This window comes from Monodon monoceros, unplaced genomic scaffold, assembly GCF_005190385.1.
Source record: "Monodon monoceros isolate NGI ecotype Baffin Bay Population unplaced genomic scaffold, NGI_Narwhal_1 Super_Scaffold_21, whole genome shotgun sequence".
Lineage (NCBI taxonomy): Eukaryota > Metazoa > Chordata > Mammalia > Artiodactyla > Monodontidae > Monodon > Monodon monoceros.
In genome coordinates, this window is record NW_021703778.1 from 76,203,256 (window position 1) to 76,216,828 (window position 13,573).

Below are 13,573 nucleotides of genomic sequence, written 5' to 3' on the forward strand. Positions count from 1 at the left end.
ATTCACTTGAGTTACACATTTCAAGTTCTCAGTAGCCCTTGGAGAACGCAGTTCTAGAGGAAATTGCTCATCTGAGCGCAGGAGAAAGGAATGCCTCGATTGATTAGTGATGTCTGCTATGGACCTGGGCCGGTCCCCTGAGCTGTATAAAATTGCAGGCCATGTGTTGGCCTCTGTGTTAGAGGCCCAACCCCAAGCACGTGTTCATCTCTACCTAGCCCTTTTGAGCCCATTCACTTTGCCCAACCTGAGAAAACTGCCAATCTGACTTCTGGGACTTTAATCAGGTGTAGGTCCAGTAGTTCTGGCATGGGCACCATCCTACCAAATGGCACCAGCACATCAACAGGACAAGGGCCTCCTGGGTGTGGTCCTGTGCTCCTTCCTCTTGTTTGGGCTGGCTTGTGGCCAGTGACACTGGGAATGCGGGTTTTGCTTTTGTTTTTTCCCCAAGGCCTCTTCCTCCCAAAGCTAAATAATATCAACATAAAAGTGTTTCCTGAGCCTGAATTAGCCATTTCAAGCCCACTCCACCAGCCCACACCCACAGACCTCCCGACCAGAACCCTAGCTGGGAAAGCCCATCCCAGACTCTCCACTTGCTTTTCCAGACAATGAGAAGCTAAAATTGGGCCATGGAGACAGCTGGAAATGCCTGGGGATTGGGGGAGGGGAGGGGGGGAGGGGGCAGTGGTGAGCTTGGAGTGAGGGAGGCAAGGATAAGGTATGAGAAAAACTGGGTCTCAGGTCCACATCATCCTTACCATCATTACCGTCATCAGCCACCCCACCCCTGCTCAAAATCCTTCAACGACCTCCTAGAACCTACGGGATAAAGACCTAGGGCCTTGCCCCCAGGAACCGGCACTGATGGGGTAATTTAATCTTGCTTCAAGAACCTCTCCCCCTTTTATCTTATTCATTCATCCAACAAGAATGTATCATAGGCACTGTTCTAGTTGCTAGAGATGCAGCTGTGACCAAAACTGACACGTGTTTCTCTGCCTTCCTGGAGCTCACATTACTGCAACTAACCCTACAACACCCCAAGTCTTCGCACACCCCTAGGCCTTTGCAAATGCTGTTCCCTCTTCCATTCTTCGGCGACTTCTCTACCTGGGGTGGGGGGGGCATCTACTCATCGTCCAAGGCCCACTCCATGCTTTCCCTGACACCTCCCCCAAAATGGGTTGGTTCCCCTCCCACCTAGGACCCTTGCAAGTATGGTCACCATCCAGCCCCACATCTGCCTCCCCTACCAGGATGCAAGGGCTTGAGGGCAGGGCCTGTGCCTTCCCTCACCAGGACCCCAGGACCCAATTCCGGGTGCACTCCCCCTAAAGCTCCATCTTCCCCCCAGCTCAGGACTGAGCAGGAGAGGCATGGAGGCCGGGTGGGGTCTAGAACTCCTCTGAAGAGTTCAAGGTCATTCTGAAACCTCTGCCTGGGACCATCCTACTCCTGGCATTCCAGGGCAGAGGCTCGGAGGAGCAAAGGCACAGACTGTTTCCAGCAAAGGAAGGTGGAGGACTAAGGGGAGACAGGGATAGAGAAGACCAGGGCACTCAGGACTGTGAATGCTGCGAGCTGTTAAAGGGTTTCAAGCAGCAGAGAGATGAGATGGCAGTGGCCTTCCCCCAAGCAAGACAGGATGGCAGGACACTGACCGATGGGGGTAAACCTCAATGGCCCTTAGAAGTAGAGGGCTTCCCTGGTGGCGCAGTGGTTGAGAGTCCGCCTGCCGATGCAGGGGATGTGGGTTCGTGCCCCGGCCCGGGAGGATCCTACATGCCGCAGAGCGGCTGGGCCCATGAGCCATGGCCGCTGAGCCTGCGCGTCCGGAGCCTGTGCTCCGCAACGGGAGAGGCCACAACAGTGAGAGGCCCGTGTACCGCAAAAAAAAAAAAAAAAAAAGAATTATGAAGTAGAGGGAGGCCTAAAGGAGTGCCCCATCCCCTGCTGGCTTCTCCAGGAGAGCTGAGCTTTGGTTTTTCACAGTCTCATTCTCTCTTTTGTGCCCCCCTGGGGAGGGATGCACAAGACAGGAGACAGAAGGATGCGCCTGGCTCCTGTCCCCGGCCTGGCCCCCAAGAGGCTGGTGTTGGTGCCGTGATACTCTGTGGATCTCCATGCCCCCCAGCGCCCAACTTAATGGTCCTCCCACCCACCAGCCCCAAGGCCCACTGTGTTGCTTACCTGTCAGGGGAAAACAAGGCAGCAGCCTTGTGCCCGGCCTGCCCCCTCCCCGCCGGCTCATTTACATGGGATTTACACGGGCTCATTTCATGCCTCGATGCACACGGCTTCCCGGCCCGCCTGCCCGCCAGGCCTCTCCCGGTGCCTCCATGGAGACAAAGGAGTATGTTCTGTCCCTCATGTCCCCTGCTGTAGGCCCAGAGGGGCACCGAGAGAATCCCCATAGGAAAGAGGGAACTCCCTGGGGTCCAGAGAGAGGGCAGGGACCTCACTGGAGGCTGCCCAGCAATCAGGGCCAGGACTTGAGCCCCACTTTCTCCACTAGCGGCTCCCAGAACCCACTCCTTCTGCCCTCTCCCCCACCATCGAGGGGCTTGTGGAGGGGGCCGCTGCTACCGCTGCTGCCCAGCTGTGATCTGGAAAAACTGACTCACCAAGTCATTGACTCTGAGCTCCTTCCAAAGACCAAATTAGTCTTAGAGCCCAGTACAGTGTGCAAGAAGGGGCCTCTCAGAAGCCCGGCCAAGCCCCTTCCTCTTCCACATGAGGAGAATGAGGCTCAGGAAGGGCCAGGTCTGCCCAGGATCGCGAAGGGTGATGGTGGCCCCAGGTCTCTGCCCCCAGCCCAGAGTTCACTGGGGTCCCCCAAACTCTCAGACTCCTGGCCTGAGCACCTGCTGCCACCTTGGCCACCCTGGGAAGGCAGTGTGTGGGAGAGGAAAGAACCAAGGAGAACCTTCAGCGTGGGGCTGGCCCAGGAGAGCACAGGGCAGCCTGAATGGGAGGGAGCGATTCCAGCCCTGTGGGGTCTGCAAGCCAGCCAGAAGCTCGGCTCAGATTCAGAGAGGGGAACTGTCCCAAGTCGGCCACATCCCTCTCCCCGGTAGTTACTGTTCGGGAAAATCTCCCAGCAAATCTCAAAAGGCCTGGATCCCTGCACAAGGGGCGGGAGAGAGGGGAACAAAGGGGTGGGGAGGGGAGAGAAGGAAGTCTGGGTTTCCCTGTGCATCTCCCCGCAGGATGCCCCACCCTCCATCCCTGGTCCTGTCCTAGTTCTGTCCACTATCCCCCTGAAGAGCCTCAAGCTCCCCTCCCCACCTCCCACACCTAAGTCAGGGCTCCTTTTCACACACCTTTTGGGATTCTAAATCTATTTGATTTGCTTTATCTTGGAGGGAGCTCAAGAGTTTCTAAGGCACAAATCCCACCTCAGCCCTGTCACTGCCCTGCGGGTTGAAAAGCCAAGCTCTGGGACTAGCACACAAAGCCTGCCCACTGGTCCCTCCTTGCTCTCCAGCTGTCCCCTCTGCACACACACTGACCCCTGCCTGCCCTTCCTGCTGGCCCTACCTGGAATAAGGACCTCATCTCCACTCAGGCACCACCACCTCCCCTGCCCTCTAGCCTCCTGCCCACACACTTCCATCGCCACAGGTTTCCCCCACAGGGTCTTATTTGATCAGCTTTCCCTCCCAGAATGGACCCCTTGAAGGCAGGGAGGCCCAAGGCTGTTTCCAGCATGGCCAGGCCTACCAGGGGAAATGGTCAGGGGGTGGAGGCTGGGAAGGGTAAAGACCCGCTCCTGAGTTGTGAGGAAAGGTGGGGTGCAGGAGCTGTCTGGGCTCCAGGGTCATTGCTTGGCACGCAGAGCCCTGCTCAGGAGCTGTGGGTTTAGATCCCACTCCTGCCTCTCACTAACTGGGAGCCCTGCTGTGTGTTTCCTTAGCTCTAAGGCTCTAAGCAGAGGGCCAGTGAGAGTGTGTGATGCTCCCAGGGGCAGCAGGTGCCCTCACCCTCACCCCCTGACCCCCTGACCAGAGTGGCTTTAAAGGCAAGCAGCAGACACAGGTAAATAAATAGCTTGTTTATTAGTAATATGTTACATTATTAAAGTGCATTGAGAAGAGATGCAGGGGCCGAAGCTGGAAGGCCACTAGCCCCAGGCCCTGCCCCAGGCTGGCCAGACACAGCCAGAGAAGGGCCCAGCTCTCTGCTGAAATCCATGGACAGGACTGGGGGCAGAGCCGCCCACCTGGAGAGCTTGGCCCAGGTCGTCCCTACAGGAATTCACAGTTTAGCCTAAGTTATAACATGTCCTGAGCTGAAGGTGGGAGGCTAGGAGCATGGAAGCACAGCCCCTGGGGAAGGGGGCTGAGGGGAGGGGAGGGGAGGGAGGCCCCCACCCCCCCGCCCCCCAACCCCCAATGCCAAGGGCAGAGTCCCGGAACCTCCCCCTGAGGACCTGGCTCCTCCTTCAAAATGAACACGGTGAAACTAGCGCTCAGTCTTCTCCTTCATTCTCCCCTGTCTCCCTCATCCCACCCCCTCCCATAACCACCCCACATCAGGGGCTTGGACGATGTCCCCTTCAGACTGGGCTCCCAGGGCAGAGCCAGCTCATGCCACTCTCGCCAAACCCACACCCATCCCTGGACTCTTATCCCATTCCCGGGAGCCGCAGACTGGGACCCCCCTGCCCGTGACCCATCCCTTCCCCAGCCCCTCCCTCCCCACCCCACCCCAGCACGCAGTTTTGGTATTTCATACAGATGCAGTCAGAAGTAGCTATACATGAAATAAGCCTAACATAAAAATAGAGCTTTTTCCGTCCTTCTGTCCGGAAAGCAAACATCCTTCAATAAACATGCAAGGCAGCTGCCTAGTGAGACCCAGGGCTGGTGAGGGGGCCACAGAGGGCAGCCCTGGGCCTGCGGGAACACTAGCCACCCCCAGCCATGGCAGGAGGGAGGATGAGGGGGGCAATTTGGGTATAGAGAGTCCAGAAGGACTCAGGCCTCAGCCCAAACGTCCAGAGATGGGGTCCCAACTCCCCTTTTTAAACCCCACTCTCTGGGCCACAGGCTCTTAGGCCAAGAGCATCATTGCATTTAGTCAGTTTGAGGAGCAGTTTTTGAAAAATGGTCTCCAAAAGATAAAGTCTTGGGTCAGCAAGGCGCCAGCTTCACAGTCGGAGCCTCCATTCTCTGGCCCACACCCACCCCTGCCCCACCGGGGCCCAGCAGCCGCCTGCGGCTGGCCATCTCCAGGCCTGGCGTTCCCCGTCGGGTTATGTAGTTCCCCTGGAAGAAGTGGTGGGCAAGGAGCTCCGGGCCCAGCCGGTTCTGGGTGTGAGACTTTTCCAGTGCCTTGGGGCTGCAGAAGCCCGCAGCATGCCCAGCCCCAGGAGGCCCTAATGGACCAGCAGGCCAAGAGTAAGCGTGGGCAGGACACCCAGCCAGAGGGAGGCAGCCAGGGCGCGGGCGCGGCCCAGCAGGTGTGAGGTCATGGCGCCATCCTCGCGCAGCAGCTGCCAGTGCTGAGCCTCATGGAGGTAGGAGCCCTCCTGGGCCTCGCAGTAGTAGTGGCCGTACTGGAGGTCCGTGAGGTTCTCGATGAACAGGATGCAGTTGGGGCTCTGGTGGCCGGGCTCACAGCTCTGCTCCACACTGTTCTCGTGGCGCCACGAGTAGGTGGCGTGGCGGGACTCCATGGGGCAGCTCAGGTAGTAGCGAGAGTTCTGGGCCAGGGAAACCTTCTGCAGTGGGGCTTGTTCTGGGGAGGGATGGGGAGATAGCCATGAGGAGGGGCTGACGGCTCCCAGGGCAGGCTGTGTCCTCCCCCACTGATAGGCCTCCAAGGCCAAGGCTTCTGAATGAACGCGGGGAAACCAGCGCCCAGTCTCCTCTTGACTCTCCCCTGCTGCCCTCACCCCACTCCTCTCACAACCACCCCACACCGACGGGGCTCCCTCCACAGGACTGTCCTGCCCATCTGTCTGAAGCCCCCAGGACCAGACCAGGCCTCCCTCAGACAGGGCAATCAGGGCACGGCGGTACCACCCTAATGGGATGGGGGCAGGGCCAGGTCATGTACCTGGCTTTGGGTTGGGGCACCCCTTGTGTGGCTCGGCTGGATTGATGGACTGCAGCACTGGCCTGGAGTTGGAAGAAAGAGAGAGGCTAAGCAGACGGGAGGCCACAGGCCTGGCCCCTTCCCTGTCCTCCTCCCCACCCAGCATCAGCAGCGGTGCCCACCCAGGGGAGGGTCTGGCCAGAAGGGCCGCCTCCTGTAGCCCATCAACCCCCACTGCTGTGTTCGCTGTCTCCTAGCGACAAGGGATCCCAGCCAACATACTCTGACTTTGGGGAGCTGTAGATGGAGACGCAGCGGTCCTGGTTCCAGCCGCAGTAGGGGTCTCGGGCCATGAGGCAGCCATGGCAGCCCCTACTGTAGACCTCACACAGGTCCAGGGGCACCTGGCTCACCTCCCACTGGGAGTTCACATACAGTTTCCGCTGGAAAGAGAAAAGGACTGAGTCAGGTCAGGGCCCCCATCCCAACTGAGTTCTAAGCCCCTAAGCTTTGGTCCAGCTGCCTGGCAGACCCTGGGGCCCAGAGACCCAGCAAAGGACATGCAAATCACACGCAGAGGAGCTCTGTCCTCACCTGGCCATCCCCGGGCAGCCCCATAGGGCAGGGGTTGGTTGGGGGGGCTCACCCGGTCAGAGTCCAGTGACATGGCCTGGATAGTGGCCGGACGGTGAAAGGGCTGGATCTCCAAGATGCTGAAGACAAGGCTGTGTTCCCGTTCCCCCGACTCCACCACCTTGTGGATGGTGCCCTTGTCTGTAGGTGAGAGGCAGAGGGTCAGCAGGCGGGAGTCCCACCACAGAGCCAGGCAGCCTCCCTCTGGGCTGAGCTGACCAGGAAAGATGCCCGTGGGGAGGGCTGGGAAGTCATGGCTCAGGCAAGGGTCATAGGACTGGGGTGGGATGGGGAGAGGACAGCATGACTGGGGAGGGTCTTAAGAGCCCAAAGGCATCGCAGGAAGCTTCCAAGCCTGGGCCAGGGAGGCTATCGCAGGAGGCCCTGGGCTCCCCAAGGCCGCAGGGGAAGCTGGAGCATGGAGAACAGAACCAGCAGTCTCACATGCCCAAGCACTGCTAAGCCTCCAGCTACATGCATTAGCATTACTTCGTTTAATCCTCCACACCCCTGGGAGGTGGGTATTATCATCCCCACTTCGAAGATAAGGAAATGAGGCTCAGAAAGGCTAAGCAACTTGCTCAAGGTCACACAGCTGGTGACTGGAACCCAGAGGGGTCAGAACTCTACCCCTCAACTTCTTCTATAAACCCCTCTGCTTCCTGGACTCTTCGGGATTTGTTGTCTTTAAAATAAACTTTTTATTCTGAAATAATTTCAGATTTACAGAAAAGTTACAAAGATAGTACAAAGAGTTCCCGTATACCCTTCGTCTAGTTTCCCCTAATGTTTCCTCTTAGATAACTGTGATCTTTGTCACAGCTGAGCAGTTGTCACTGGTACATAATTATTAAATCGACTACAGACTTCACTGGGATTTCACGGGTTTTTCCACTAATGTCCTTCATCTGTTCCAGGATCCAATCCAGGATTCCACATTGCATGCAGTCTTAGGGGATTTTAAAATTTTTATAAAATCTTAGATCTGAAAAGGACCTCAGGTCCAGCATAGGGGAACCCAAGGTCACACAATAGGCTGCCTGCCTCAGAGGCCAGTGCTCTCTCCATTCACACTTATCGGGGACTAATGGGCATCCTGACCCCTGGGTCCTCCCAATCCGACCTCACGGGCTGTCCCAGTTTCTAGAATAGCCTACCTCCCTTTTGCTCCCTCCCAATTTCCCAGGGTATCACTTGCCCCAAAAAAGCAGTCAGATGATCAGATGATTGCCTGCCTAGGACCTTTCCTCTATGTGTCTGTGACCCGCCTCTGCAGGCTCTGGGATGTGGCCCCTTGCCCCTCCGGCCTGACAAGCTCCCAGCCCAGTCACTACCTTCATACACACACTGCCCTTCACCTCCTCCACACAGCGTGGTGACAGCCTCCCATGGCTTCTCCCAGCCGTGAGAGCCTCCCATTCTCTGCAGAGGGCTCAGAAAGGTCTATTTCATATCCAGCCCCAATCCTTCCTGCTGCAGACTCCAGAATAGTATCTCTCTGCAAAGGCCCTGCCATCTGGAAGTCCTTCGTCACATCTCACTGAATTCTTTGCATCCCACATCAAAAGTTTCCTCTCATCTGCATAATCCCAAAGACAGGGAGAGGGTCCAGTTTCCTCGCTCTGCGTGGCAGAGGCCCACAGGACACCCTGGACCAGGTCCTTCCTCCTGACTTCCACATCTTTTCCTACCATCTTCAGGAGTCAGACAGCTGAACCAAAGCTATACCCAGCTTTGCTCAGACTTACAACATTTCTGCCTCTGAATCCTGGCACCTTCTAGCCTACGATGCCTTTCCCTCTCCCTTCTGCCCCACCTCCTCCGGGAAGCTCTCACTGCCTGACTCTTCCACAGCCACACACATTAACTCCTGACAGCTCTTAGTCACTCAATTCTCCCAACCAGATGTTAACTACATTATTCTTTATACCCATTTTTACAAAGCAGACCCGGGGCGGAGTGGGGGGGGGCAGGAGGGGTTGGTCCCGGGTAGCCCCTCACCTGTGGTTAGGTAAAGCACATGGAAGGTCTCCCCGTTGCTGGCGTGCATGCGGTGGACAACCACTTTCTGGTAGTGGTACTTAGAGTGGAACAGTGGCGTCTTCAGAGGCCCCGTGGGCTCCACCCTCTGCACCACCTCAGGGTGACTGTCGGCCACCTGGAAGGTCTCTGTGGGTATCGGCTGCCGGTCTGGGAGGCACTGGGAAAGGAGAACAGGTCCAGATCAGTGGGGTGGCTGGGCGATGGGATTGGGGCCTGGGCCATGGTGGGTGTCACCGCTCACCTTGCCAGGCCGTGGGTTGGGAAGGTCTGAGTGATAGCCCTTGAGTGAGGAAGTGCGGAAGACCTTGTCAATGTCACCGAGGGAGTACACGCAGACAGCAGAGTAGTTCCTGGGGGACACACAGGCCACCTCAGTGGGAGGCCCAGGACCCACCCACCTCCACTCACCCAGGCGAGCCCAGCACCAGATGGGGTACAACTGCAGCCTTCCGACCAAGCTCCCTGGCCTTTGAGCTCCATGAGGGCAGGGATTATCCTGGGGGCCAAGGCCAGTGCCTGAGCATTACCAAAAACCATTGAAGGAAGGAGGGAGGGAGGACGGGAAGAGGGAGGGAGGGAAGTTCAACCTAATTTCTTGCTGTTGCAATGTAAAACCACATCTTGTATTCTGTCACAGAATCACTGAGTTCAGAGGCCAACCCCAGGGCAGGAGAAATCCCAACACGTGCATCCTTGGAATGCTGATGCCCAAGGAGGCCAGACCTCCATCCCCTTCCCAGACTGCTGGGTCCATGCACACAGGAGCCCCAGAGCAGGGTCTTGGCTTCCCTACCCTGCCCCCCACCTCTCCCCACACACACCTGACACTTTTTGCCTGCCTTGTTTTCAATCAATGAGAGTGATTAAGGGGTGTGATTGTCAGGCGCAGGCAGTGCCTGAGCGGGTGTGATAGCACCCGGCACCCAGCACCCCAGAGGCCGCAGCAGCCTTTTCCCAGGCACCGCTCTGAGTACACAGCTGGCGGGCACACAGGCACAGGTGCAGCCATGAGCATGCATACGGCGCATGCGCACACACCCATGTGTACAGACTCACAAACACACCGGCACACACATGTCCCTGAGCACTGTGTGTCCACCCACCCCAGGCCCAGCAACAGCCTTGTCCCTTGAGCCAGGGTCCCTGCTCTTACCACACCAGCCCTCCCTTGGGCAGGGCCCAAACCCTCTGATCCCCACTGGACACTTAACTAATGCCAGCCCCGGCACCAGGACAAGGGCCACTCACCAGGGGTTGGAGAAAACGCCATAGACCCTAGTGTCCCTCCACTGGCCATTAGGGTCAGGGAGCAGGAAGACGTCCTGCAGCCTGTTGAAGTTCTTGTTGCTGGTGGCGTCACTGCACACCAGCATGGCTTTCAGGAAGGTGTTCCACTTGGAGACCGACAGTGAACTCTCTCCACCCTGGTCCCCCTGGAAGGGTGGAGGGGAGAGGAGGTCCCTCAGCACCTGCCTGGGCTGCCCCGCACACCCGGGGCACCTGCTGCCGGGAATGCCAGCACCCAGGCTTCTGAGGAGGAAGGGAGGCCCTGAAAGGGGTCGGGACCTGCGAGGGGACGAGGCTGAGGTACCCCACCACTCAGGCCAGGTTCTTGGGCCAGGCTCCAGGAGGCAGGCCTGGCTGACCCAGGGCACAGGGCTCACAGCAGGGACCTGCAGGGTGCGGGTACCAGGTCCCCACAGAGCACACCGGCTCAGACACGCGTCTGCCCACTCTCACACGTGCACGCTCACACACACGACACAGACCTGCACAACCCAGCCCCTCCACACGGGGGAAACACACACACGTCAATGCACTCCCATTCGCACGCACACGCTCACGCACACTCTCCACGAATACACACATTTGCACACTATCACACGTGCACATGAGCCCAACCATCTTTACCCGCTCACAGGCGCAGGGGCACTCCTCTGCGCGCACACCTCCTCCCACAGTCCCGTACAGACTCGCTTGCACATTTGCACACAGGCAGCCACACGCTCACTCGCTCCTGTTTAGGCACAGACACACACTCTTGCCCACTCAGCACTTGCTCACCCTGCACAGCTGGGCCACTCGGGACACGTTGAGAGGGGCCTCGGGATTCTTGTCAGGGTTGTCCTCTCGGAAGAAGTAGTAGATCTTGTCATCGTAGGCCTGGTCTTGGTGCACAATGGTGGCCTTGATGAACTGCGGGTCTACCGGGGACAGAAGTGAAAGGGTGTGAGGCGGGGAGCCTCTCAAAGGACCCACCCACACCCTGCCCACCCCCTGAGTCTGCACAAACAAACCCGCGTCAAATCACACCTGGAATAAACTTCAGAAAAACAGATCTAACACCCCAAAGGGCCTGAGACTCTGCACTCCCACCCCACACCTGTTTTGCCCTCTCTTACAAAGATGTCATTGGCCCAGGAGCAATGACTTCAGGCCTAGGGACTGGGGGGAGAGACCTAGGGGCCCCTATGTCACTTCTGACTAATTGGCAGAGCCCTAATGAGGAGGGAGTGGGTGTTGCCCCCATGTGAGCTCAGCAGAGGGATACGCTATGGCACCCGGGGACTCCACACTGGGTCTGGGCTTTCCTCTGATTTGTTCCCAGAGGGTGTTGGGCCCATCCTGCCTCCACATCTTTCTCTCTGCTGTTCCCCTGCTCCCTGCCAGGCCAACCTCCTCAGCTCTATCTTCCCAGGGCTGTACCAAGCTCCCGCTTTCCCGACTGGCCTGTGGCCCTAGCGGCCCTAGGGGAGCCTCCCCATAAACATGAGGATCCCATCTGCCGCCCTGAGCATTCACACCGCCTCATTCAGCCCAGCCCAGCCCAGCCCAGCCCAGCCCAGCCCAGCTGGAGCCTGACTCACTTTGCATGACAGTATCACTGGTGTACAGCTCAATCTCACCCTTGATACGGCGGAACCGAGGGATCTTCCCATTGTATTCCTGCTTCCGGATAGTGGAGTACACCTCAGAGCCTGGGCACAGTGGGAGGAGCACGGGTAAGGACACACAGGCCCTGGAAGTCCCTCCCCCGGACCTGGGTCACCAGGCACAGAGGTGACCACCCTCCCCCTGCCCAGGGCAGCAGCCCTCTGGGAACCCTCCAGCGCCAGCCACAGCCCTACCATCAAACAGAACCAGGGAGTTCTCATCCGGGCTGAAGGGGGCATAGCCTCTCCTCTCACCAAGCAACTCTGCAGTGTCATTCACCTGGGGGAGACCAAAGGGGTCAGACTGCCATGTGATCCCACCGTCACTGCCTCCCATGGGTGCCAGCTGCCCAGCCAGGGTCCCCATCCTCCCAGGAACTCTGTACAAGGTGAGGCCAGCCTCAGAGTCCCCCCACCTCCTTCCCACCATGGGGAGCAGAAGCCCATCGGACAAGGGTGAGCTGACCAGGCACAGGGGGAGGGGCCTTCTCACCAGGGTCCAGCAGCTGGGGCGCCGGGCATTGGTGCCGCAGACCAGCAAGCCCTCACCCTGCTTCTCCAGGAGCGTGATGTAGTTCTTGCAGTCCTGCTCGGGAGGAGGGGAAGGAGAGAGGTTGGTTGGTGGGAGGCCCTGGCAGGCCTAGCACTGGGACCCTCGGTCTTGGGGAAGAAAGCATCAGAAGTCTGAGCACAGGAGGCGGCCTCTAAGGAGGGCCCAGAGCGGGTGCAGCTGACGCCAGAGGAAGGGCCTCGGGGAAGGAGTGTCTCCCCCTCAGACTGGGAACCCTGGGGCAGGGCTACTTCTCTCCTCCCGGACTGGGGCTCCCAAGACAGGGCCAGGCCTCCTTCCTCAGATTCTCAGGAACCTTTCCAAGGGGCCCAGCCTCCCCTCTGCACTCCCTCTCCCCCACTCACCTGCTTGTCCCGGCAGGACCCCTTCGTGGAGACAATGTTCACCTGAGGGGAACAGGGGGAGCGTCAGTGCACTCTGCCAGGGGCAAGACGCCCCCGTAAGTGCTTTCCGTGCATCCTCAGGATAGGCTCATTTGACAGATGAGCAACTAGGGCTCTGAGAGGAGGAGTGATTTACCCAACATCACACAGGCTGCTCAGCCTGATACCCGGAGCCAAAGCCCAGAGCTCATGAGCCAGCCCAGAGATCTCAGAAGACAGGGGCCATGGGGTTCTGGAGCCCAGCTTCCTGCTAGGCCTCCGCAGTCGGCGCTACCCGCCCAGCCAGGCGTGTTAGCTCTGCGCTTCTCTCCACACTGCCCCAACACCCACGCCAGTTGGGACCACCCTCAGGGAGCCTCCCCCGGGGACCATTTATGGGATATAATAGGGGGTTGACCAGTTCTGGAAGAAATGCCAGTTCCCCCGGATTCCCTGAGGCTCCTCTCCAAGGCCAGAGGGGAGATAAGAAGATGGGGAAGGGGGAAGAGAAAAGGGGGCAGGGAGAGGGGTCCAGGCTCACTGTGCGCATGGAGGCGTTCCTGCCCTTGGAGAAGTCGAAGACATAGACCTTGCTGCGTCCACCCACCCACACGGAGGAGCTGCCCGGCTCGTGGAAAAGCACTGTGTGCGGCTCGGCCAGGCCAAAGTCCACATGGTCCTGCCCTGCATGGCCTAAGGAAGAAACAATTGGCAGAAACGTTGAGGCTGGACCCTGGGCTGGAAGATCCTGGCCACCCCCCCCCCAGCACACCGGCATCCCCCGAGCAACTAGTGCTTGGATTTGGCTAGGGCGGCGCCTGAACTCAAGAGCTGTGAGCGGGAGAAGACAGGGGTCCTCTGGCGGGGTCCAGCAACCAGATGTCCTCACCCCAAAGCCATGACCCCTACCCTACAATATGTGTGACCTCAGAGTGGGGGCAGAATTTAGGGACCCCTGGGGAGAACAGACCACCCCCACCCCC

General features: G+C 58.6%; 1 protein-coding gene across 1 annotated transcript in view; it reads right to left on the reverse strand.

The window, feature by feature from the left end:
• Positions 1–4,696: 4,696 nt before the first annotated feature.
• Positions 4,697–13,573, reverse strand: part of SEMA7A (semaphorin 7A (John Milton Hagen blood group)) — a 33,183-nt gene continuing 24,306 nt past the window's right edge. Inside the window, exons 3-15 of the mRNA XM_029236791.1 lie at positions 13,132–13,283; positions 12,573–12,614; positions 12,151–12,243; positions 11,853–11,937; positions 11,592–11,702; positions 10,789–10,928; positions 9,973–10,157; positions 8,966–9,074; positions 8,683–8,881; positions 6,695–6,822; positions 6,331–6,491; positions 6,070–6,131; positions 4,697–5,748 (exon numbers count right to left, since the gene is read on the reverse strand). Of these exons, the coding sequence (XP_029092624.1) occupies positions 5,387–5,748; positions 6,070–6,131; positions 6,331–6,491; positions 6,695–6,822; positions 8,683–8,881; positions 8,966–9,074; positions 9,973–10,157; positions 10,789–10,928; positions 11,592–11,702; positions 11,853–11,937; positions 12,151–12,243; positions 12,573–12,614; positions 13,132–13,283 (1,829 nt within the window). The 3' untranslated portion in view covers positions 4,697–5,386. The remainder of the gene's footprint in view (positions 5,749–6,069; positions 6,132–6,330; positions 6,492–6,694; positions 6,823–8,682; positions 8,882–8,965; positions 9,075–9,972; positions 10,158–10,788; positions 10,929–11,591; positions 11,703–11,852; positions 11,938–12,150; positions 12,244–12,572; positions 12,615–13,131; positions 13,284–13,573) is intronic.